This window comes from Elgaria multicarinata, chromosome 3 (assembly GCF_023053635.1).
Source record: "Elgaria multicarinata webbii isolate HBS135686 ecotype San Diego chromosome 3, rElgMul1.1.pri, whole genome shotgun sequence".
Taxonomy (NCBI): domain Eukaryota; kingdom Metazoa; phylum Chordata; class Lepidosauria; order Squamata; family Anguidae; genus Elgaria; species Elgaria multicarinata.
In genome coordinates this window covers 112,879,113-112,905,829 of record NC_086173.1, presented here as the reverse complement: position 1 = coordinate 112,905,829, position 26,717 = coordinate 112,879,113, and the positions used below count along the sequence as shown (strand labels likewise).

The window sequence follows — 26,717 nt, the reverse complement described above, 5'->3', positions numbered from 1 at the left end:
GGTCATGTCATGGGCGATAGCCCAGTGCCAAATGTCCAACGTTAGGGTAATCAGGTCCATAGACCGTGTTCCACCATGTTTGTTTATATGCCAAACAGCAGCCATGTTGTCTGTATGGATTTGGATTACATGTCCTGACAAGGTCTGCTGAAAAGCATACAGTGCCTTTTGGATGGCCATCAGTTCTAGGACGTTTATATGCCTTTTCCTGTCGGAAAGGCTCCAACGCTCCTGAATTGTAAGCTCTCCGCAGTGGGCTCCCCAGCCCAGAAGGGATTCGTCCGTCATCAGATGTTGAGATGGCAGTGGAGGTCTGAAGCCCAGGCCCTACATAATGTTGGACAGATCTGTCCACCAAAGAAGAGTGTCCTTTACTTTGGTAGGGGGCGACAATTTCACTCGATGAGTGTCCGTTGTATTGTCATACTCCCGCAGAAGCCACAATTGTAGAGGTCTCATGTGCAAGCGTGCCCAAGGGACAACGCTGACAGTTGCCGCCATGAGACCTAGTAGTCTTTGCACCTGGAAAGCAGATATGGTCTTGGAGTGAAAGAGTTTGAGTGCAAGTCGAATTAATGTTGCAGCTCTATCCTCCGGAAGGAAAGCCCTGGAGCGGGTTGAGTCCAGAATTGCTCCAAGGAATTTAATTTTTTTAGTTGGTTGAAAATTTTTCCTTGTTGATGCAAAGGCCTAATTCGTTAAGGAGGTTGATGGTAAGGTGGGTGTTACGGGTGGCTTCCTGCTCCGTACTAGCCATCATTAACCAATCATCCAAGTAGGGATAAATCTCTACCCCTCGAGTTCTCAGAAAGGCGCAAACTGGTGCCATACACTTAGTGAAGACTCAGGGGGCAGTAGAAAGACCAAACGGAAGCACTTTAAATTGGAAAATGTCTTCCCCTACTATGAACCGGAGGAATTGGCGATGGTCAGGGTAAATTGAGACATGAAAGTAAGCATCTTTGAGGTCAATGGAAGTAAACCAGTCCCCTTGGGAGAGGAAAGGTAAGATGCTTGCTAAGGAGTTCATCTGGAATTTTTTAGGATTGATGAACTTGTTCAGGTCTCTAAGGTCCAAAATAGGTCTTAGCCCCCCATCCCGTTTAGGAACTGTAAAGTAACGGGAGTAGAACCCGCACCTTAGGGCATGAGTTGGTAATCGCTCTATGGCGCCCTTCTCCAAAAGAGACTTGGTCTCTTGCAATAGAGCGTCTGTAGGTGGAGAGAACCTTGCGGTTCCTAGGGGAGGGGGGTGGTGGTAAACTCAATTTTGTAGCCCCGAGAAATGATGCTGAGGACCCACCTGTCAGTGGTAATGGTGGTCCAACTATTATAAAAGGGGGCAAGGATGTCACCAAATTTTGGTGCAGAAATTATAATTATGGGGCAGTCAAAGACGCCGTCTTTGACCTTGGTCTGGTTTGCTTCTGATTTGTTTGAAGCGTCCTGAAAATTGTTGCCTCTTGTACTGACCTTGGGGTTGGTACAGAGGGGGTCTATCTTGAAATTGTTGCTGCTGTCTGGGCTGGAACTGTTGTTGAGCCCTAGGCCAGCGTCTTGGGCGGAATGCTCTTTGAATCTGTTGTTGCTGCTGCCCAATTCCCACCATTTTGGCCGTGTTCTTGGCCTTTTGGATGTTTTCCATCGATTCGTCGGTGGAAGGATGAAATAGGCCGTCTCCATCAAAAGGCAGGTCCTCGATACAGGTGCCTGCCTCTTGGCATAATCCTGCAGACCTCAACCATGCATGTCTTCGCAGGGCAATGGACCCTACCATGGCTTTTGAGGCGCAGTCAGTAGCGTGTCTAGCTGTATTGAGTTGTTGCCTAGACAGTGTCATGGCCTCAGTATAAAATACGTTTGCCAGTTCCCTTTGGTCATCTGGTAAATATCCAGATAGGGATGCCATCTTCTCCCACAAGAAGAGCTGATATTTAGCCATGGTGGCTTGGTAATTATGCACTCGTAATGACAATGCTGTTGAAGAATAGATTCTTCGCCCTATGCTGTCCAGTCGACGACCTTCTTTAGCTACTGGCGCATTATGTCTTTTATGAGTGCGTCCCTGAGATGCCTCTACGATTATGGAATTGGGCTTGGGGTGAGTAAAAAGAAAAGGAGCAGTTTTCTCCTGTATCTTATATGTATTATCCAACCTCCTGGACGTTGGTGGCATAGAGAAGGGCAGCTTCCATGACTGTTGTGCCGTGCGTAATAGCACAGGCAAATAAGGGATGGCTGCTGGAGTAGCTGACTCACAGTATGCTTCGTCATAAACTGGTTCGTTCAATTTTTCTATGGGTTGAGACATTTCAATTCCCAGTGATCTTGCCATCCTTTGCACTTGGTCAGCAAAGTGTGACTAGTCCTCCGAGGGAGAGACTACATCCGAAGTCCCTACAAGGTCATCCGGGGAGGGAATGGAGGGTACAGGTGATGCCTCTTGGGAGGAGTCAGATTGGTAGTCCTCCTCCGATGGAACAACCAACTTGTCTACCCTCATGTCTGAGAGTGGTTGTAACGCTTGAGCCGGTACCGTGGTGGTCGGTACCGTAGCTCGCGTTGGTTGCAACAAGCGCCTCGGTACCGCTGGTTGAGGCGGAGGCGGCATGGCTGCAGCATCCTCCGGGGGCGGTGGACGGGAGACCGTCTCGGAGGGTGGCTGACGAAAACGCGGGTATGGGTCATACGGGTGTTCTTGAGGGTAGTAATATTCTTGGTGTCCTCTGTGCCTCCAGTCCTCATAGTAATATGGAGGAAAATGTGGAGGTTGCCAATCGGCATAGTAGCCCGTACCCCTCTGTGGGGACCTGGGTCTTTCGCTGTAAGCAGCATATTGCCGACTGGAATGAATTGAAGCCGGTGAACAATCACGGCCATATCCATAAGGAGGTGTTTGTCGGTATCGATAGGCTTCGGTATCGACCTGTGGTTGCTGTCGGTACCGACGTCCGTCGGTATCGATGTCTTCTCGGTACTGAGGGGGAAAAGGTCTCCGATCTGCCATCAAGGAGACCTTTTTCCAGCGAGGAGCCCCTGATTTCACCTTCCGAGATCGATGCCCTTACACTGGGCTCATCAGTAGGGACCGTGACAATATGCAGCGGCGATGGGACAGGCGAGTTAGCAACCGGCTCCTCACGCGGCTGCGGTTGGTTCGGTACCGATGGCGAAGATGGGGTCGCCTGTCTCGGTATCGAAAAAGGTGTCGGTAGCGATAGCCTCGGTATTGGGCTTATCGCATGCGAGGGAGGTCTCTGTAGTGAGAGACTCGATATCGGGCTTCTATGCCCTGTGTCGTGGCTCGGTACCGAAGTACTCGGTACCGGGCTCCTCGGTACCGACGGAATCGGTTTCGATGACTTTTTCTTTCCATTTTTTGTCATGGTTTTTGCTCTTTTTTCTCTGAGGGTTTTCGGCCTCAGAGTGCTCTCTCGCTCTCTTAGAGATCTTCTTTGCTGCCTTTGTTGCGGACTCAGAGGAGGAGGGGGGAACCACTAAGGCTTCACTCCTTGTCAGAGGATGTTGGGGCATAGACTCCATCTTGAGTGGAGATGTAGAAACGCGAGTCGCTCTCAGTTTGTCTACTGCCTCCAAAGCCTTTTCCCAGGGAATAGCCCGAAGGCGCTCTGCGCGGTTTTTTCGTGCCTGCCTTGAAAACTTCAAGCAAAAGGCACGCGACTCTACAACATGAGTCTCCCCCAAGCAGAGCAAGCACAAAGAATGTCCATCGTTTTGTGCTATTTTCTGTCCACAACTGGAACACTTCTTGAAGAGGCCTTGATGTGCCATAGGCACCAAGACGCCGACGAACAAACAATTTTTTTTTTAATAGGAAAGATAGAAAACTGGAGAAACAAGAGAAAGAAGGAAAAATTGATAGATTTTTCAGCTATGGTATAACAAAAAACGCACTATACCAAGAGAAGTCTCCAAACGCTGTTGACCCACAGGCGGTTGCAGAGAACTGAGGGGATTAGGCAGGAACCCCTGAGCATGCTCAGTAGATGGTGGGGGAAGGGTTCCCGCCTAAAAGATTTTCAGCTTGAGAAGTTTCCGAACCTGGCCCTGCGCAGGCGCAGAGCCCATATGTGTGATGCACAGAGACCACGAAGAAGAATCAAGTGTGCTATCAATGGTTACTAGTCTTGATGGCTATGTGCCATCTCCAGTATCTCCAGTATCAGAGGCAGCATGCCTATGGACACCAGTTGCTAGGGAACATGGGCGGGAGGGTGCTGTTGCACTCAGGTCCTGCTGGTGAGTTTCCCGTGGGCAGCTGGTTGGCAACTGTGTGAACAGAATGCTGGACCAGATGGATATTTAGTCTGAGCCAGCTTGGTCCTTTGTATGTTCTCCTGTGTTTAAATTCTATTGGATGCAGCGGTTACATCAATATACCTAACTTGTCTAACTTTGCAATGGCTTGTGGCCCTAAAGAGTGTGCTATAGCTCTTCGCCTGCACCATTGTCATGCGTCAGGTGTAACCCAGTATTCATTCATTACTGGGTTTGATCCTTGTTTGTGGCAAACTAGTTTGTGATGTTCACACATAATTGTAAATCATAGTTTTCTGAGAACTGAAAGTTATTTAGGGAATGCAGCACATGAGAGTGAGAGAGAAGAAGGAGGAAGAGGAGAGGGAGGAAGGAGTGCATCAATCCAAGGCTACCCACGGCTCATGCATGTTTGGTATTACATCTGAATGCAGCCAAAATGTTTAGCTGCATCCAAACCTACAATTTTAATTATACCTCACTAGTGATGTTGGAGAAATCATATGGATTTTGCAGGCATGTGGACCATTTTTTTTAACCTGGTGTGGGGGAGGGATTTGCTCAAATTTAGACAAGCTAATGTGTATTAGCACAAGTGCACACTTGCACTAATGTGCACTTGCACAAGTGGGACATAATTTTCATCCCTAAAATAATCCTTTCCCATCATTAAAGGTTGACAGAACAAAAGATGCCTGACAATCCACAAAAGACAGATGGAATGGATTTAACAAAATCAGTACTTCCCTACACTTGGACCTGCCTTCCTCATTTGATAAAACAAGTGGCATCCTCAACAAAAAAAATACAGTGTATTCTCACCCCTAACAGGAGCCCTCCTGTTCAAGGCTCCAGTCAGCTATGCTCTCTTCTGGGAGACTATAAGCTGCAAGGGGGTAAAACAAGGCCTTCCATCTCTCTTCCATCTCTTTTGTTTCCAACCAACACTCAACACTCCATCGCTACTCAGCATGCGCAGTCCACATTGGACTGATTTCTGCCCAGCCCTGGTCCCCCAATTGTTTTAAAGAATTTTTTTTTGGCACTTTTTGCAAACCTCAGGATTCTCCCAAGCATACTGAGACCTACCTCTTGTTTGCTTTTGTCAGCATTCACCCCTTGAGTTTGCTATTAGAGGGAGTGATTGACATGTTGTGATTGCTTATTGATGTAAAATATATAAACGAAAGAGTAGTTGGAACTTTTCTAAATTGAATAAACTCCTAGATGACTCAATGTGGTTCTTTTCAACACAATCAACCTCCTTAGATCCTAAGAATGTAAGGACATAAGAAGAGCCATTCTGGATCAGACCAAGGGTGCATGTAGTCCCGCACCCTGTTCACAAAGTGGCCAACCAGCTGTTGACCAAGGACCCACAAGTAGGACACAGTGCAACAGCACCCTCCTGCCCATGTTCTCTAGCAACTGGTGTACATAGGCTTACTGCCTCTGATGGTGGAGGTAGCACATAGCCATCAGGACTAGTAAATGCCTCCCTAGCCACATTCTCCACACCGTGCATAATTTTGTACACCTCTATCATGTCTCCGTTTAGCTTCTTAATGAATAGGACCCTGTCTTGCCAACTCTATTCCAGCATTCCAGGCAGCTTCTTTTCACTAGTAGCTGGCAATGCATGTTGCTATATCTTACTCCTTAGGCCCATTATTCCTCCTTAGACTAGGCTTTGAGAAGAAATGCTCTTATATCTTACTCCTTAGGCCCATTATTCCTCCTTAGACTAGGCTTGGAGAAGAAATGCTCTCTAACAGTCTGGGAGCTCAAAAACATCCCCTTGGTGATAATTTGCAGCTATAGTGACATGCCAGCCATTTGAAAACTCAAGACTTAGACAACAGTTGCACGTTTCAGTTCAAAATTCAGGGTAAGATCCAGAAAGCTGAGATCTCAGGAGCCTAACATGGTCTGACGGCCTGACAATGTCTTTCAGTCATCTCAGACAGCCACACCATCCAACAATTGCACGTTCTAAGGCAGTGATATAAAACTGCATATCAAACATGTCATCTTGCATCTAAAGCTAGATGTATATTTTGTTTTTACTCACCTGCTGTTGCATTAAATGCAGGGGTAAAGCAGTGTGGTGATGAAAGGTTGGGGAAAGTGGGATTTCATCTTGACTGCCCTGTCTGCGGAGGCATTCAAAATTAAAGGAAGAGCGCCGATTTGCTGAAACGTGAAAAGAAGTGGTGGTTACTGTTTACTAGAGACAGAGTAATTGCACTAGTCTGTTGCTGGAAAGATGACAAGTCATTCTGTGTCTCTTTAAAGAGTACCTAATTGATTGTAGCTTTTACTCTAGGCAGGAAATGTAGGCACAAGAGGTGTTTGGTTGTAGTTGTTTTCTGCTGAGCCTATTATTAGCCCTGGGTGCATCTGCTATAAGAATGTGATGTTTTCTCTTTTAATCTCACCATGTAAAAATGATTTCCCCCCCCCCCCCCTTGTCTCTCATCTCGTTAAAGAACTAGGCATTTCATTTCCCCTGGAACATGGACATATTTAATTTAGACATGTCTGGAAAAAAGGGCTTCAATGGCATTCCTGGTTCAGGGATTCTGAAGGGGTCATGATGAATCCTCGGCCATGCTTACAAAACTTTTACATTTATTCAGTACCTTTAAATTTTTAAGTTTAAAAACTTCTAAGTTTTTCAGTAAAAGATATCATGTGATTACAAATGGTGAAACTCAGGGGAGGGGTCCCCACCACTTTGGCAGGGGGTGGACATATTTACTAGAAGGCGTCTTGTGGCAGAAGGAGAGGCAAGGTGAAACTGGAGCTATTCCATTCAGAAAAATGGATGCTGAATGGTCACCAGTACCACTTGTCTCTTTTATATGTCAGTAATACCCTAGCTACAATTAAGAGTATTTTTAGTGTATTGCAATGAAGCATCTGAGTGCATAAGGAAATAATGCACAAAGATTACAATTCTGATAAGGATCTTGAGATGAAACAAATGCACATTAACAATAACAATTTCCTCTTTTCTGAACACTAAAAATAGTATATGCAAATATGGCCCTGTTCAGAGGACACCTAAAACCATGGCTTTAACCATGGTGGTTAAGACAGAAAGCTGGGCTGTGTTCAGAAGGCACCTTAAACCACGGCTTTAATCATGGTGAATAAAGCAAAAAGCCTTATTTGCCATGGTTAAAGCCATGGTTTAAGGTGTCTTCTGAACACGGCCTGGCTTTCTGGCTTAACCACAGTGGTTAAAGCCATGGTTTAAGGTGTCTTCTGAATGGGGCCTATGTCTCAGAAGTCCAGGCAAAAATGCTCCTTACTCTCCTGCCGAACACAGATGAGGTAAAAAATATAAAATCAGCTCGTAAGGTTGGATATGGGTTAAGTAACCGTTAGGAAACTTCTTCTTTACAACTAATTCTCCCCCGCCACCCCCAGTTAACTTAATTGTTTCCATTTTGTAGATACCCACACAAACAAGCCCACAGCTCTAACTGTACTGAACCAGAGTCTTACTCACTTTCTTGCATTTATAAAAGCAGTCTGGGCTTTAATTACAAAAGCCAAAATAATTCATGAACACTGAAAGTTAATTTTCATTTCCTGAGAAATGGAAAAAACGGGGAAAGTGTATGTTGTTTTCATTTTGGCAAATAGCCACTATTTAGAAGCTCTAATCATGTTAGCAGATGGTGTGTCTGTTGTGAAAGGGTCAGGAAAGGTGCCAAGTAAGTGAGTCACTGAGATGATAGTCCTGTTTATTTTATTCATATCAATATTGTAAGCCTGTTGTACGTGAGAAAAACATTCCTCCTGGAACAAAAGCTAACATCTGTCCACTTGGTCTTGGCCTTAGAATGCAACCCTTCCCTATTCCACATGTGGATCAAACCAACAAGGTTCCCCTGCAGCCCATTGCAACCTTAATTCTTTGAACACATGAAAACGGAGATCACGTTAGCACAAGGATGAAGCAGACAGGCTCGAAACAGGCGCAGGGCTTGTCTACGGGTATGAAAAACATAGTTGTCGGTAGTCTTGGATTTCAGCTGCCAATGAAAATACGTGTTTATCCTTTGCATTAATCTTCTATGATGGGGATGGGAGGAGTTGACACAGTCTCTTTACTTTTGCTGGGAGACCTATCTCTGATTAGGTTCTTATTTCCTTTTGATTCCTATCTAGCTAATCTGTGGACAGCTATGCAAGTATTCATGAGGATTGGCTAAATTGCACAGACTGGCCACCTTCCCACCTTCCCAATGTTAATATTTATTCGCTATTGTTAACTGGGAAGCTTCAAAGGTTTGTGATTAACTATCTTTCCAGTAGGCCTGGCAGTCTAAGTCAAAGGCAACAAAAAGTGTATTACTGGAGAGACATGAAATGTAACACATTTACTCTGGATCAAATAATTTCACCCCTTTCAAAAGTGGCAATGTTCTACAAATTGTCTTAAATTTAGGCTCTATTTTCCAGACTTTTAAAATCTAAGTTCAAGGACAATGTACTAATTATGGCAGTGCTTCAAGTTTCATTTTCTATATGTTTGGATAGTGGCAGCTTTCCTTTGTGGAGCTAGCTAGCCCTGTATTGCTTTGCTTTTTGTGAATGAATTAAGAACTTAAGAATGTAAGAAGAATCCTGATGGATCAGACCAAAGGCCTATCTTGTTCAGCATTCTGTTCCCACATTGGCCAGCCAGATACCTTTGGGAAGCCCACAATCAGGACATGAGGGCAATAGCACCCAATATCAGTTGTCTCTGGTATTAGTGTATGGATAACAGAATAAAGTTGGTACCACAGGCAGCATCCAACTGTGTCATTCTGCTGGTGTAAATGATGTTGCACTAGCAGAAACGAAGTTCCAAGTCCTGCGCAAGATGAGAATCCCACTATAGTTATGTTGTGCAAGTGCAATTGTGGAACTAGTTGCCCAGCTGCTTGCGCAACAGAAAGATCTGGTGAAGCTCCGATAGTCCTATTTGAGTTTGCGGAATGGCACCGTTGGTCACTGCCCCAGGGTCTCAAGAAACATGCAAGGGTCCAGCAGAAAACAAACAAGTTCATATAACGAAGCCCACTTTCCTAGTGTACTCACGTGGAGGTGTTGGAGGTAGCAGCCGTCTCCTAGGAGATCTTTTTGAATCATAGCACACCTGTGCCTCATCTTCTTCAAAGAAACCATGTGGATGATGGTAACCCTTTGGACGTTCAAAATCTAAATCATTACAGTGATATCTGTTGTGATAGTCATGAGTATGCCTGAGGTAAAGAAACAGATGGATAATGAAGACCGAGCACTCTAGCAAAGTAATCATCCAAAAGTCTAATCAGATGCTTTTCATGCTGATTTATGCTACCATATACAGGCTAATCCAATATTTAGAATAACATGGGACTCACTATTACAAACTAGATAATACTGATTTGTTTATATCAACCAACTCTTTACCCTGCAGTTATTATTCATTTATTTACCTAACTCCCAGATTTAAACTTTAATTCTAATTAATGGGATTCTTTAGGTAAATGTTTTTCTCCTAAATGCAGATGAAATGATCTCACAGGAGTATGTTGGGGGTGGGGGTGGAAATAAAACATCACAACAGCACTGACAGATGTTCTCTCTTCCAGTCTTACCCAGACCTTAGCTAGATGGGGCGAAATCCCAGAGTGATCCCTGGGAACGTCCCTGTGTGTCCACATGACATACAGGGGATCCTGGGATCAGGGAAGGATGATCCCTCCCTTGCCCCGGGATCTTGCCCTACCATTTAGGCCCAGTTTTCCCGCAGTTTCAGGCTGAGCCTGAGACCACAGAACATGTGTGCAGGCGTCACGATTTGTCCCAATTCCTCACGGTTACTCACGAAGAGCCGGGACCCGTGCACGGGGTGCAGCGCTCCTCAGTGCCCATCAGGAGTGGCGTGGGGGGAGTGGGGAAAATAATTAAACAAAACAAAACAAAAACCTTACCTTTTGCGCACAAGCACTGGTGCACATCTTCTTTAAGAAAAAAACCCAAAGTGGTGGGTGCGACACCTCTCCCTCTGTGGTCGTCGCACACCCCATGTGAACAGAGGGGGAGATCTCACAATAAAATATTGTGAGATCTCCACCCCTCTTCACCCCAGTAAGTATAGCTAAGGCTCCAGTTACCTCATGGGTGAGCCTGCTCCACTTTCTAGTCTGTAATACTTGGCCTTCGCTAGTGCTAAGGCCCTGCTCTTTCTGGTCACAACAATATTTCCTAATCCCAAATACCCAATTTCCCTAAAGCACAGAGCTGTGGAGGCTGGTAGCTCCTATTTTAATAGGGCGGTGAATCCACTCTGGGTTTCATTCAGAACCAGCCAGAACACTAAGTTGGAGGGAATGGTGCTATATAAATAAATAAATAATAATAATAATAATAATAATAATAATAATAATAATCTACATGTCGTACTGAAGGCGCATGCATGCGCCCCCAGTACGCCCCCAAAACGATGGTGTAGATTCTGCTTACCTGCAGCCCAGAAGAGACGGAGGAGGAGGCGGCTGGGGAATCCGGCTGTGTCCTTGCCGCCGCCACCTCCTCCGCCGAGCTCTCTGACCCGGGTTGCTCTTACCCCGGCAGCAGGAGGCCGGCGGGGAGGTGGCGCAGCGGCGGCGGCAAGGACGCGGCTGGTTCCCCAGCCGCCGCCTCCTCTGTCTCTTCTGGGCTGCAGGTAGGCAGAATCTACACCATCGTTTTGGGGGCGTACTGGGGGCGCATGCATGTGTAGATTACCTCGGAGTTTTCCAATGTCCTGAAACCATTTTGGGGGCTAGGCTCACTCTGGAGAGCTCCTTTACAGTCCTGACTGAAACTCAGAGTGGATTCGCTGCCCTACTAAAATAGGAGCCACCGGCCTCCACTGCCACAGAGTAATATCTACATGTGTGCGTTGTTGGCCACCGAATCTGTCATATGCAATGGCCACTTCTTTAAACTTTGCATTTGCGCACACACAATCATAAGAAATTTGATAGCGAGGTCCGGGAAGCAGTGGTATAATCGAGGCAGGACTTTGGGGCAGACACCCAGGGCCCCACTCAACAGAATAAGCAGGACGGCTCCCAAATCCAGCAGGGTTGGCTTACCGCATTTGACTTATCTAACCAGTTTGTGACTCAGAGGCTTGCCCTTTTTGCAGTTCTGGTAGCCAGTTTAAGGAAAATGGAAAAGGAAAAAGGAGGAGGCCCATTGAGAATGTCTTGCTCATGGGCCCTGGAAAACTTGGAGCCAGCACTGATACTATGCCAGCACATTTCAACTCGCAGTTACACCAAAGACCAAATTTGAGCACAGTCTCAGTTTCTCTCTCTCTCTCTCTCCACCCCCTCCTCTGGCCCACTTCACCAAACTGCAGTGTAACTGCAATTGGAGTAATGACAAATATATAGATGTGTAGAACAGCCATGGAAATGTACACAAGAAACTGAATGGCAATCCGATGTAACGTGAGCAATCAAGTTTCTGACTTGTACATTCAGACCTGCAATAACTTAATTAGGGTCACACAGAACATTTGCAACAAAATATTACTGTCTGCCTGCTATTTCTTGTTGAACCACATTTCCTGTTGTAAAGAGAGTAGACCTGTCTGAATGTGCATGCCTTCTTCCCTTCCTTTTCAGTGTATAAAATCCCCTTTATAACACATTTAGACTGCAATCCTATACTCATGTAGCCGGATGAAAGCTCCATTGAACTCAATGAGTTTATTTCTGAGTAGACACGTATAGACAAATTGTATACACAAATGACATACTAAATTGAGGCAAAGCTAGTAATCTTACCTGCTTCCTGACAGCATACTGTCTTCTTCATAATACTCATCACCACTAAAATAGTCCTGATCATCCAAATAACAATCATCGTTATAATAATCTCGAATTTCATGATCTTCTCGGCATATCGTTGGTAGATGCCGATCCCCTGATTCTGACCTACAGTTAGGACATAGATATTTGAGGACGCTATTGCATTCAGTTTATATTTTAACTTCATTTCTTGAGAGAACAACATTGACTGGAAATTTTGTAGTTGCACACTTGTGTCACAATAGTATCCATAAACTTCCGTGCTTATGCATTGCTATATTTCTCTACAGCCCTGCATATATTATTGTTTATTGTAGCAGTAATATGGTGTAACATCTATCACCATGATCTTTCCCTTCAGATTTGTCTCTACTGCCATTTTCTTTAAAAAAAATGCTTTATAAATGCCATTTTAGATCTAGCAAACTAGATTTAATGCCATTTTAGATCTAGCAAACTAGACCCTTTGCTTCTTTAGTAACTGAGTATTAAATTACTATTTACATCTGAAATCTTAAAATTTGCATTGGACAAAAATATAAAATAGCATAAATTTCAAGAAAACCATTCTAAGGATGAAGCAAGTAAGACTGCGTCAATGTCTCTACAAATATTAGATGACAATGATCCTACTCCTGTAATACTTAATATTATAATATTATAATACTTAATATTATGACTGCATCACCATTTTTAGTTATGTTCCAGAATAAGCCACAAGTACTGTGTAGGTTCAAGAAATGCACAAATAATAGTTTTGGGACATGGGGAGGGACAAACTCAGAATAATAAGAAAACACAACAACAGATGCTGTGGCAAACATATCCAAGGGCATCAATTCACAATCAAGTTAGTACAGAAGAGATTGCTGAAGCCACCACATTGCCATCAATGGAACTTAATGTATTTGGGACCCACATTAACCCAACCTGCAATGTGACATCCATTTATAATTTTGTTCTTATATATTATTTCTGCATTTATTTATTTATTTTATTTATTTATTTACATTTATATACCGCCCCACAGCCGAAGCTCTCTGGGTGGTTGACAACAGTTAAAAATAATAAACATTAAATAATAAATTAAAAATAATAAACAATAATAAACATTATACTAGTGATAAGCAATTGCTGTAGCTTTCCCCATATTTAACTTGGTTTTCTGTGCTCTTTCCTTCTTTCTTTTTTTTTGGGGGGGGGAGAACTTTAAAACAAAAATTGTACTATCACTAATTTATTTCCTCTCTCTCCCTCCCTATCCTTCTCTTTTCATCTTTCTATCTTTCTCCTTAACCCTCCTTTCTGTTTCTCTTTCTTTAAAACAGCCATGGCTTATGTGAGGATGTGACCCACCAGTTGGACAAAACTTTAGGACCTAATGTAATATTACAGTCTCCCCTGCATGTCTCTTGAGTAATGTCCAGTAAAAGGAACATATGATGCAATTTCATTGCATTTTCCTTTCCACAGTTCAGTTAACTGGATGCCACATGCAGGGTGCAGTGGAAGACTAAACATGTCATATGTTTATTCAAATCATTTGATAGGTGCATGGGAGAGATGTGGTAAGTGGTAGCCACATGCTCCCTGTAATATTATTGGCTTTAATGTCATCATGGTATGATCATAATATTCTGAGTAATCCCTAAGGGCATCACAGTAAATAATTTCTCTTATATGATACTCACATAGTAGGTTTGATCCAGAGGTAGTCATACTTGGTGTAGACCCACTGAAATCAATTGGTCTTAAGTTAATCTTAAGTACCACATATTTCGATGGATCTACTCTAAGTATGACAGAGGCCTAATCTACATCAAGCAGGATATTTCACTATGAAAGTGGCATGAAAGCAGCATATAAAAGGCAGGAGCCACACCAAGCAGGTTATTGTGGTATGAAAGCGGTATATGGTATGTGTCAATGGGCCCCAACAGTTGTCAGTGCACTTCAATACCACTATAAAGCAGTAGTGTGGTCCTGCCTTTTATATACCGCACTTTCATACTGCTTTCATACTGCAATATCCTGCTTGGTGTAGATTGGGCCTAAGTCTGGATCCAAGCCTATGTCATTTTTGTTTCTGAGATGAGTTATAAGCAAGCTTAATTTAATCTGGCCATGTTAATAGCGTTTGCCACAACTTCACACTGTATGTACTTACCTAATGTAAGTTTCATAATAACGAGATCTATTGAAGAAAGGAAAGAACATGGAGGGGGGAAAGTGTAATTAGCATTCATGAACTAATGATAAGTTAAGTTTTTTATTGTACTTGTTCAATGAATTAATCTACAAACAAGCTATATACTTGAAACAATAAGCCAATTTAATGAAAAGTAAACACCAATTTGCCTTTATTTCTTGTCTTATGTACTGTAGAGCACAATGTGCTATTCATGCTTATATAAATTCAGTTTATCTAATTCTGTCAAACATAGTCTGGTCATAAAGACTTGTTTGACTTCTGCAGTCTTTCATTGTGAAGTTATCATAGGCATTTACTGATGGTCAAGTGAATCAGAATAACTGAATGAAAAGCCAAATGCAAGCAATGTACTGAAATACAAGTTCCAATTGAATCAAGTGGTCCAAATGAATGATGTTATACTATAATAAACCTACAAAATGAAACAAGGCAAATGAGATAATCAAGGACAAGTGGTAAAAGACCCCAAAAATGAACTCAAAGGTTAATAAAAGGATTGAAAATTTTTAGCCCTAGTATCCACAATAAAGAGCCAAGTACTCAATTTTAGTTCAAAAAACATAGACTTTAGCAATAATATGATTTGGATATAGAATGAACTAAACTCAACATATATGGGAATTTACCTCCTATTGGTGGATCTTCTATGTTTCTCATGACGATCACTTCTGGAGTGTGGACGGTGAGTGGTTTCAGATATATGCTCATGACTTCCAGTGCGTGTGTGTTTTCCATTAGCCACTTTGGACATGTTGGCATTATTGAGGTTAGCATTTGTTGAGTTTGGAACTTGCTTCCCTACTGAGTTGTGGTTATGATGGTTATGATGGCTATGATGGTTATGGAATAAAGAGTTTCCTGTCGGATGATGCACATTTTTCTCCGTAGTCTCACCCACAGATGGAATTGAAGGCCTTTGGACATGCAGGGGACGGTGTGTGGTATTGATCTGTTGAAACGAATCTCTTGTATCACTGCTAACGTGGTTTACATGGTTTCCAAACAGGGCACCATTTCTCTGAAACACAGAAGTTAATAATCAGTCAATTAATATAATATATGGCTGAAACCAAGCTTGCATCACTACATGTGCATATTCTATGTGGTGCATCCAGGGTCCTTGGTCAGGCTGTTAAAGCCGTTTTCAAAAGGGTCTTCTGTAGCGATATGGAGGTGTCCAATGTCATGGCAGCTATATCACAATGCCAAATTGATAGCCTGCTAGCAATGCCAAGAAGTGATTATTTTATTAACCTATGAACAAGCATTAAACCATAGATACCCAGACCTTACTGATATTGATAGCCAAGCAAAATAAATTCACCCCAAACCATACCTATGGCATTTGCAAACTATACAATAGGCAGCATAACATTTGTAATATCTGCTTGTTGCAACTATAACTTAAAGCCATGCCATGACTATGATGGTGTTGCAGACCATACTAGAGTTCTGTGATTTGTTCTCATAGAGGCAGCAGAGGTGTGCTCGACTGCATCTGCCAACTGTGCAGCTCCAGTTGACCATCCATGCAGCTCAACCTATATGAATGGATGGCGGTTCGTACAGTGAAGTGCTCCGAGTTTCTTATTAAACAGGTGAATGACATGCAACTCTAGGATCCTTTTACACCTAACCCAGATGCTGCAGTCTAGCCAGGACTAAGATGGAGATAGGAGCAGTATCTCTTGGAGCTCAATCTAGAGAAGACAGAAGCAATGTCAATTGGCAGAAAGAAACATTTGGTGAGGAGTCTGCCTCAAAAGACTTCTATCCCCCGTTATTACTGTCAATGATGGCTCTAATCCAGGAATTCTTGCTCAGTTGTACAGACAGTATTGCTGGATCAATCCAATTATTTGTTTCCAGCTAGCCAGCCAGGTGCCTTAGGAAACTCACAGGCTAAGCATGAAGGTGGTGGTCATTTCCTGTTGTTTGTCCCCAGCATGATATTCAGATAATGACTGCCCATGTACATGGCATCTCAGTGTATCTATTTATTTGTAAAGCATTCGTGATTATAGATTTATGGGATTAACATTGCAAAGGCCATGTTTATTTTACAGTTGTCCTCACTTGCTGGTCAGAGAAGCGAGGGAGCACTGCAGACTGCCATTTGCAGATATGGACTATGGGGATTAGATTTATTGTAGGAGCACATCCAATTTCCAAAATTGACAATGTTCAGTTGTGTGGATCTGTTTTCCTATTTTGAAAGATGTGAGGATAGCTGAGCAGCTTTTGTACAGTCCTTTTGTTGACTTTAAGTCTGTTTACTTGTTCTGTAGAACAAATTGTTTCTGGAATTTACAGCCAAACTATACTAAATGGATCATTAGAAAGCACATCAGGGATTTTTGTTTATTTAATGATAGGTGAAGAGACTCAATGGATTTTCATCAGGACCTCTGTGCATGGAAAGTGGAGGTTTAACCCTTCCCTTCCCAGTTGCAGTCCTGATGAAAATCAATCCTGTGCTGCTGTTAATCTTAAGAGAAAACTGCTTCCATTGGGAAAACGGAGAGCCTATTTTCCAATGGCTATTAGCAGTGCAGGGGAGTGATTTTCATTAAGATTATGGTTGGGGAGGGAAGGGTTAAACTTTCCTTTTCCATGTGATATGATCCTGATGAAAAGTCCCACATTTACTGTTAAATAAACAACAACAAAACTGACATATTTTTTAATCACAGATTTGAGTATTACATGTAGTTTCGCTCTTAATCCAAAGTACCTTATTTCTAATTGTTCACTTGAATTTCAGTTGATATGTCCACACATTATCAAGATTCTTCCCAAGTGGCATGGCTACAGAACATATCTTAAAATGTAATTCTATCATGATTATTAAAGTGTTATCTCCCCGATATATTTTGTGCTATGATGCACTCTTCGTATATCTGCTTGGATGTGCTATTAATTTTCTACAGTTAATTTTCTGCAGTGTAAGAAGTGGTACCATAAGTACCTCCTGCCCAAAGACATTACATGGAGGGGAATCTAACTACCATAACTGGATTTTATGTAAGAGCATCAGTACTGTAAATTGTTTCTTCTCCGCAGGTTCCAGAGTGGGGCAGTCTTCTAGATTTGGGAAAGACCTCCATTGGTGGGGCCATTGGCAGGAAATGATGATGCCAAGGGAGGGACTTCCCTTCCAACCCTGCCTGGTTACTAACTCTGCTTTCCCTTCCAGACTGGCTCTTTCTGCTTAGCAGAGAGCAAGGCTGTGGAAGAGCTCATCTCTGAGCTTTTTGGCACTTAAAATAAAATTAAAAATGTTATTATTATTATTATTATTATTATTATTATTAATAATAATAATAATAATAATAATAATAATAATAATAAATTTATTTCTTACCCACCTCTCCATTCTGATCAAAGAGGGGAACAACAGTAACCTCCTTCAATCAAATCAGAGAATAGGACACACTTTGCCCACTGGGCAGAGGGATAGAATGAGCCATCTCCAGTGTGTACCATGAAGAACCTCCAGCTAACCCCCTTAACTTTGATTGTGCCCACCGTGGATGAAGCTCTGGACTTTTCCATAATTCAGCTAAGTTCCAGAACGTTTTTGATCCTTAACCCCATTCCATCACAACAGGGACAAAGACTGGGCCCTCTCCACAGCACACCTCATCAGTGGAGAGGGCCCAGTCTTTATCCCCATCAAGTTTAGATAACCCTGCTCAGCACATCATGAAAATGACCATCCAACTCAGCTGACCTGCATGCTGGTCTTCAGCTGATTTGAGGAGGGGAGATTCTGGGAAGAGTGTGTGTTTGTATATGTGAAGGGTGCATATGTGTTGTAATGGTGTGTGTTTCTGGGTTAATGTGTGCCTCTAAAAAGGGGGGTTGCATGCTGGCATATGGCCCCTGATGACCTGGTCTGGGGCTACCAGAGCGACGAGAACCTTGGTAATTAGTCAGGGTGCTGAGGCAGGCTGAATGGCTATGCCCTGTATTAAACCCCAGGCAGGTAAAGCATAGGAAGTGCCAGTGGGATGGGTATATGTGAATATGCAAATAAGTCTCCGAGAGATCCATCAAAGCCAAGAAGTTGTCCTAGTTGATGGATTCCAGGATTGATTTGAATTTCCATCTTGAAATGACATTTTATCATACTTTGATTAGCCACTTTAGAAATAGAGGTACTCACACATTACTGTTCTTCTTGGGCATATAATAATAATAATAATAATAATAATAATAATAATAATAATAATAGATTCAAGCTGGTCTCCTGGAACAGGTTGTACAGCTCCTATCTGAACTACATGGTGTTTTGCTGTAATTATTAGGTTGTTCTTGATTGTGAGGAGGCCACGACTCTATCTCCTAGGAATATCTCTACTATCAGAACATATCCCACAATCGTTGGTTGATCTTTCTCAAGCTGTGTCAAAGAAGCAAAGGTGGCCTCCAAGCCACAGGTATGTTGAGATGGCATGGAGCCATGTGTATCAGGGCTTCTTCCCTCATCTGGAGGTAAAGATGGAGGAATTAGGTTGAAAAGAGCTTGGCTGTTGGCTCCATCCTGCAGGTTTGGTTACCATCCGGGTTTAAACCCTCTGGGCCCTGAGTGCAATCAAGCATTCTGGAGTCCTGGATAGCTCTCATTTCATGATGTTTTCAGATTAGGTTCCTTAAAGGGATTGAAATATGGCACTAAATAAGCCCCCATTCAGTCCAATAGCCACCTGCCACCTCAGGAACACCTCAGACGTTTAAGATAAATGCCATGTTGATTAAGAAAGAGCTGTGTAAGACAAGATGGCATTGAGGACAGACGTTGCCTTTATGTCCAAGGTCAATACATTGCTTCATAGGTCTGAAGAGGTGGTGCTACTCTCATTTTGCCCTGATCCCTCTCTGAAGAAGGAAAGAGAGTGGCACATGGTGCAGGTGAAGAAGGCACTTAGCTTCTACATAGCCAGAAGGCTCTCAAAATGGAATATTTCTTTCCTTTCATCCTTCCTCCCTGGAACATAGGGTGTTGAACTCAACCATTGCTAGTGGTTGTGAGACTGCATAACCCACACCTATAAAGTGGGTGGTGGGGAAGGATCTGCCATTGGCCATCTCAGCACATTCCCTCGGGGGATTGATGACCTCAGCCACCAACAGATCTTGGCCCTCTATTGTTCTGGCTTGCAAAGTGGTCATGTGGCAGTTGCATCTTTAGGAAACACTATTGAGTTGACACATATTCCTCAGCAAACATGGCTTTTGGCATAGTGTCCAGCAGGAGGTTGTTCAGAACTGGAAGTAGGCTTTTCCTGCCCAATGGGATGGACTGCATCCCTAAAGTAAAAGTCTCCCCTACCTTGGAAACTCCAGAAAAGGAGTAATTTAGACTTGGAGGTTCATGGTGCAGCAGTCTATCAGAGGTATCATGAGGAAGGAACCAGAACTGCTGACGTATTCAGTATGAACATAAGCTCAGACGAAGCAAGTTCAAGTTCTGTGGGATGACCTTTCTCTTATAGTAGATTTTAAAGACTTGCTAAAATGCCTTGTGAGGGTCTCTGCGTAAAGTGATGATATCCTGTTCTTAGTTTATTGTTAACGTGTTATCCACTAACCTAGTGAGATGGTTTAAGTTGTTATTTGGTAGTATAGAGCTTATGGCAGCCTTCCACAACCTGGTTCCTCTGGATGTGTTGGACTACAATTCCCAGAAACCCCCAGCCAGGAGTTGTAGTCCAAAACATCTGGAGAGTACCAGGTCAAAGAAGGCTGGATGACAGCTTCCGTAGTTTGGACTCTGTCTGGGGTCAGAATGGAAGTCCCTCCCCTGGGTGGCATCATTTCCTGCCAATTGCTCTGCTTGGAAGTCCTTTCCCAAAAGTAGAAGATTGCCACATCCCAGCACTTTCAAGAACAGACAGTTACAGTAAATTGAAATGTTCCTATTTTCTGTTTCATATATAAGACACAATCTAAATAGTAAGCTAACTGGGAATAAATGGACTTCACGAAACCTCCTAAACATAAACTTTGCACTTGCTGAATACGTGCAAAGTTTACTAAGCAAATAGTAAACTTCATAAGGTGGAGCTAACAAATCTGTCATATGGCCATTTACTTTATAAACTTCCTCTTCCTCATGATGATTTTGTTCAGGTTCATCTTCTTGCAAATCACAGGATATTGCTCGCCGAATTTCAGGTCCAATGTCATGAAGTGTCCTTAGTCCAGCCTAAATGGATAAAACATAATCATCATGCATTAGAAATAACCAGCTTTTCTCTTTCAGATTTATGACAGTTAAGGGATTGGTGTTAAGAATATTTACCTATATCGCTTTTGTAAAGTTCTCACAATAGCACCATACTGGCATTTGTTGACATGTACCTTTACTGGTGTGGTTGCTGCTGCCTCTGAAGTTGCTCCCTGCCAGTCCAGGTATGTGTAAAGAAAAGTCACCTATGTGGTTCTGCTTACTGATGTAGATATGCACAATGTGAATGATGAACCCCACCCACCCCAAGAACTGAGTATTGCCTGCATAGTTTGCAAGCATACTTGGAAACGACATGGGAAAGGATCATTAAATATATATACTAGAGTGGCATGGGAGCAACCATGAAGGCTGCACAATGCTAATAAAATCAAGGGTGGGAAGTACTGCAGACCAGAATCAGGTCAGTCTTGAAAGGGTTTGAAGGTATATGTACCTCAAACTTTTAATCTCAATCGATTTTTAATTGAGCAATAGCACTTCCCATGCAAAATACTTCATTGAAACCTTGTATTTGTCAGACTTGGTGGCTTTGCATTTGTTGCTATGGGACTTGGTTCACATTTCATCCTACAATCCATGTGAGTGATTGGACAGAAACTTCTGCAGCTTTTGCATCTCTAAGGGAATAATTGGAGCTCCCTATTTAATAAGAAGACTAGGTGAAGAAATATCTAGAATAAGCTTACAAGGAAGAATAAGAAGAATGGTAACACCACATTGTCTGGTTTTGCACAATTAAGGGGGATCTAACATACCTTACAACAATCACACCACATTCAGTACCAAGATAGTCAGGCTGTTGCATAGTCATAGAACCATAGAATAGTAGAGTTGGAAGGGGCCTACAAGTCCATCGAGTCCAACCCCCTGCTCATTGCTCTGAGGGGTTGTGAAATCCTCTAGAGCAGATTTTCAAAAAGCATAGAGGGCTACGGGGGGAGGAGGAAGAATTGTACTCTAGCGGACTTCCACTGCTGCACTGGTGGTCAACATTCAGCCCGTACCCATAATCTGGCACACAGAGATTAACTAGCTGGCCTGTGGCAGCTTGAGCTCCTGCTGTGGGCCCCACCCACTCCCCTCTCCAAGCTCCACCCCCTGGCTTAGATGCTACCATAGGCTTTGCAAGGAGGCAGGGAGAAGAATATCTTTGTTCTTTGGCTGGGGAGCAAATGATGTCTGGGGCATGGCCCCACCCATGTGATGTCATTTGGTCCATGGCACGCTGTCTGGGTGGGTGGGTTATCCAGACCCTACCCCATTTTAGCATCTCACCCAAGTGTTAGCACATTTCGCCCAAAGAGGTTGATCCCTATTTCACATTCAGTTTCAACCTAGCATCTATGATCAATTCTTTCATTTAAGATGTACAAATATATCTGCTCCTCTAATCCTATTCATTCACATTAGTAAGTATGCTGGCAATGCAGAGTGTGATGCTTTTTGAACACCCCCACGTTAAGCACCTCAATGCTGGCACAAAAAGGTTTAAAACCATATAAGTTGGCTGCAAAGCTAATAGAGCTATCATATTTGCTTAATCGTTGGCCATATTAAATATATCGCACAACTCATGCTTGCAGATTAGGTTAGCTACTCTGATTCGAGATAAGAACTGCAGAAAGCTGAAAGAAGGGTTGGTGCCTGCAGACGAAGCTTGCAGGCCAAGTGGGAAACCTCTGAGGGCCAGATCTAGCCTGCAGACTGGAGGTTCCCCATCCCTGAGCTAAAGTTCCCCCCTTCCCATTCACATCCCTGCCATAAAGGCACATATAAAATAGACTGCTTCAAGGACTGAAGGTGGCATAGAGCACAGCTGATCCACACAGCCTGCAAGTGTTTTGGTTAGCCTCTGGCTACCTGCCTGGTGGATAGAGGAACAGTGGGAATACCATATGTAAGGTGGAATATATCTGCGTGGGACTGCTCTGTAATACAGGGCACCAATGTGTTTTAGAGAAGCTATTTTCTACTGTTATGCTAAATTGTGGAAATGAAACAGATACACCCTTTGTCATGAAATGGTATATACTGGGCTACAGTAACAGGCAGTTTTCTTAATTTCAAAATGTTTACACCATGTAATCATTGATTATACTAAATTGCAATTATTATTATTATTAATAATAATAATAATAATAATAAGTCAGAGCAAAAATACAACTGATGTACAAATAGTTTTCCCTTAATCAGAAAGTAATGTGGCAAACATTTATACCTGAAGACCTTTTCGCGGTTTCAACTCATGGCAGTCTGCACTGAGTTACAACTAGATCAATGGCACGTGCAGGATTCAGCCTGGATCTGCTTTTGATGTGCCACTCCAAATTTGACTGTCTAGTCTGAGATCTGTGTTTGTCAGGCATATTACTGACTCAGCATGATCTTGGAAAAAGGCCCTCATGTGGCTTATTAAATACAAGAAATAAAACCTGTCCTTAGTAACCTAAACTATAACTCAGTCATGCAGTCCAATTAGCTACGGCTGACATGACTCCACTGAGTTTTGGCTGCAGCCAGCGTGATTAATTACTTCAAACATGGACTTCAGAATAGCTTGACAGGATGCAGCCTTAGGTTGATGGGAACCATGCAGCCCTGAAGTAACAAAGCAAATCAATAAGGAAAATTAGATCAGTTATTACAAGAGCTGCAGGATTTCTGGTTTGTTGGAAGTGCAAGAACACTATACAAGACTTTAAATATGTAGGAATCCACATCTCAAATATGATGGTACAATTAAAGGACAACAAAGGCTGAAAGGTTTGCCAAGTTCAAATATGAGTGTATGCCTCAACTAGCTGTTATCTCATCACTGTAATGTGGAGACATGAGCACATTGCCATGTCCTGAGATAACACTGTTAATTCTAGCAACTAAGTCCAGATCATGAGATCCTCCTAAACTGATCTCTGTATCTGTTTGTAAACATTCTCTTTTCTGTCCACAGAGAGGACTATTCTCAGCTGCATCATGACTCATTCTGCTCTCAAATGTTTAATTCACTTTAATTCACTTCTCTATGGTGTGTTGTGTAAATCATGGGAAATGGCTGGAGATCTTGCTCATTTTATTCCAAGGAAGGAGGGAGAGGCTAGAGATTTAGGTAGACTAATGTGCCCTGTGTGGTTACAGAGGTGCCACTATGTCAATGTGTATTTTCATGAACACCCTGGGCCACTAACAACAGCCTATGTCTTCTTGTGTTACAAGTGCTTGTAATTGTTGTAGCTAAACCTGAGCTACTTCCAGCAACTAGCCAAATCAAAATATGAAACACATTTTCACTAAATCAATTAAACGTACTGGACCCTGAGGCCATTTGAAGTCTTGTATGGCCCACACCCATTTTTCTTGGATACTCCAAAACCTGGAGTATCTCCTTTCAAATGTCCTTGGATAGGGACAGGGGAGAGATTTGTTTGGTTTGCATTTTAATGAGAATTTCCCTGATACCACATTTTAAAACTAATACACAACTGAAACTCAGTTATCCCTTGAAATTATCCATTATCCCTTCTCCAAATTTTGCAATGAAGTTCTCAGTCAAAACAAATGTACAAAAATGTGTATATTAGAGAAACATGCACACGAAAATTCATGTATTAGTGAAAATTATGTTAACGATGCAATACATTTGGATAATTGCTTGTAAAAATGTGAATCTTAGGCAAAATGGTGTGCAAACTTCCATGTATTAGAAGAAATACACACAAAATGCATATGAGTGTTCATGTGAACTTAAAAAAAAATCTCAGTGCTTGGGACACACTGAACTTAAGATTGAAAAAATTCTCAAAGCTTGGAACAAACAAAAGTTAAGACAGGAAAAATGAGAGAAACTGAAAGATTTATCCATCTCTATCCTTACAGTAAGCAGAAGTTAGCTTATGGGGAGATGTTTATGTTTCCTGTTGTTCTTTGATAAGAGCAATGCCACAAACCTGTCAATCTGCATCCTGTCTTGTTTTAGGCAGCAAATGTGGAAAAACATATCCAACACCTAACATCTGTTGTTTTTATACTGTTTTTATGTTTTTTTAATTTTTGTATACTTTTAATGTTTACTATTTTTAATTGTTGTAAACCGCCCAGAGAGCTTCGGCTGTGCAGCGGTATATAAATGTAATTAATTAATTAAATAAATAAATCCAAAGCTGATGTCTCTCAGAAGCTGACCAATGACCTCCTCTTAGGAAATTGCCAAGCAGAATGAAGAGTTAAAAGGGGGTAGAATGTGAGAATCGGCCCTATTCCCCAGCCATCACACTCAGCCAACCCTCTCCATTCATCCTTCTGCTTGGAGACAGTCTATTCTATCAAAGCTGACACAGCGGAAAGAAATGCTCCCCGTGAAAATCAAGTTAGTAATTGATGCTCAAAGCACTGTGGACGTTGACTCAAACCTCTTGCACAAATTGCCACCTAGAAATAGTGCCATCCCATCTTGATTTCTAAATTAGGTTGTATTGTTTTTACTATTCTGTAAACTGCCTTCAAACTGTTTGTGGCAAAAGGCAGAATTTAAACTGTAACATTGTTTTTAAAGTTTTACATTGTTTTAAGTTTAAATTGCAAGTCACCTGGGGGGGGAGCTATCTGAGCCAACAGGCAACTCAAAAATGTATATAAAAATACATAAATAAAATAAATCAACTAAACAAATAAGCAGAAGGGCAAAAATAAAGATAAAGGTAGCAGGAATGGGTTGTTTGATCTGGCTTAAAGTAATTTCCTATGTTCCCAGGCCTTCTTTAGGTGTGAAAAAGCATATATGTGGGTATTATTGCAGTTTTCCTCAAGCAGCTCTTTACACTATATTATGGAAGGATTCTAAGAACGTCATCAGGGGGTGGAATCGCATTTCCTTACCACTGCTCCCCTGCTTCTATCCCACAATACTTCCTCTTTCTTTACACGGAGAAGAAAGAAGTAAACAATCACCCTGATGCCCATTCACTGGGCATTTTTATCCTGCAGCTCCTCCTGCATACAGCAGTAAATGGTGGCACATTTTACTACAGCTGAACAAAGTCAGATTTTCCAGGTCTTTTTTTGCGATGGGAAAACAAGCAGAAGGGGCGGGAGACCTGTGGGAGGTGGACGGCAGCATGGTGAGAAGCCATGAGTTGGCAGTAACAGGTGTGCGATAAAGCACTCGTCTGATCACACTCTACAACTGATATCATTTTGAGAAGTGGATTTTTAAGGGATGTGGGAACAAGAATCACAAAGCCCCACTGCACATGCAAAGATCACTTCTCAGTCCTCGTCAAACCTAACTCCAGTGAAGTTGGATGTAAGCCAAGGTGAGAAGTAGATGTGAGATGAGGAAAAAACGTCTGATGGCAAAGAGGCACACCTTTCCAGTGGAGGCCAGTAGCTCTGATGTCAGTGGGGCTGTGAAGCCACTCTGGGTTTCAGTCAGAACTCTAAAGGAGCTCACCAATGTCCTTCACACCTTGGATAGCTCCTTTAGAGTTCTGACCGAAACCCAGAGTGGATTCACAGCCCCACTGACATCAGAGCCACTGGCCTCCACTGCATCCTTCCAAACCAATAAAATAAATAAATAAATAAATAAATATTTCTAACATTATTTCTAGGCTAGAAATTATTTCTAGGCAGAACCCCTAAAATCATATAAAGATTCTGCCAAGCAGCCAAAAAGATCTTGAGTTACCCAGATCAGAGAACAAACTTAACTTGGAAAGCATTATATGGATCAGGGAGTATCACTTGGTCTGCTATTTATTTAAAAAGAATTCTAACCTGTTTTTTGCCCTCCCCCAGGCACTGTTGCTGGTCTGACAGATCCCCCTGACATTTTGACCTTTGGCTAGAGCAGTGTAGTAGCGCTCAGGCTGAATTATTGCTCAATGTTTTAACGTATTGTATCAGGATACCAGAAAGTTTGCATTCTCCCACATATAACTACCTCTACTGAAGATTAAGATCATCTTCAGAGGTTCTGCTCCAGGTGCCCCCACCCAATGAAATGAAACAGGTGAGTACCAAAGAGAGGCTGGCCTGACAACTTCTCAATGGAGAGGCTGGCCTGACAACTTCTCTATGGCCATTCTGGGGCCAGGCAAAGATTTATTTTATTCTCCCAGGTGTT

The 26,717-nt window shown here is 42.5% G+C and overlaps 1 protein-coding gene across 1 annotated transcript in view; it reads right to left on the bottom strand.

Annotated features, from left to right (window-relative positions):
• Positions 1 to 26,717, bottom strand: part of CACNA1D (calcium voltage-gated channel subunit alpha1 D) — a 256,993-nt gene that overhangs the window by 5,631 nt on the left and 224,645 nt on the right. Inside the window, exons 43-48 of the mRNA XM_063121273.1 lie at positions 20,438 to 20,551; positions 14,967 to 15,358; positions 14,296 to 14,322; positions 12,105 to 12,254; positions 9,379 to 9,542; positions 6,350 to 6,471 (exon numbers count right to left, since the gene is read on the bottom strand). Coding sequence (XP_062977343.1) covers positions 6,350 to 6,471; positions 9,379 to 9,542; positions 12,105 to 12,254; positions 14,296 to 14,322; positions 14,967 to 15,358; positions 20,438 to 20,551 — 969 coding nt within the window. The remainder of the gene's footprint in view (positions 1 to 6,349; positions 6,472 to 9,378; positions 9,543 to 12,104; positions 12,255 to 14,295; positions 14,323 to 14,966; positions 15,359 to 20,437; positions 20,552 to 26,717) is intronic.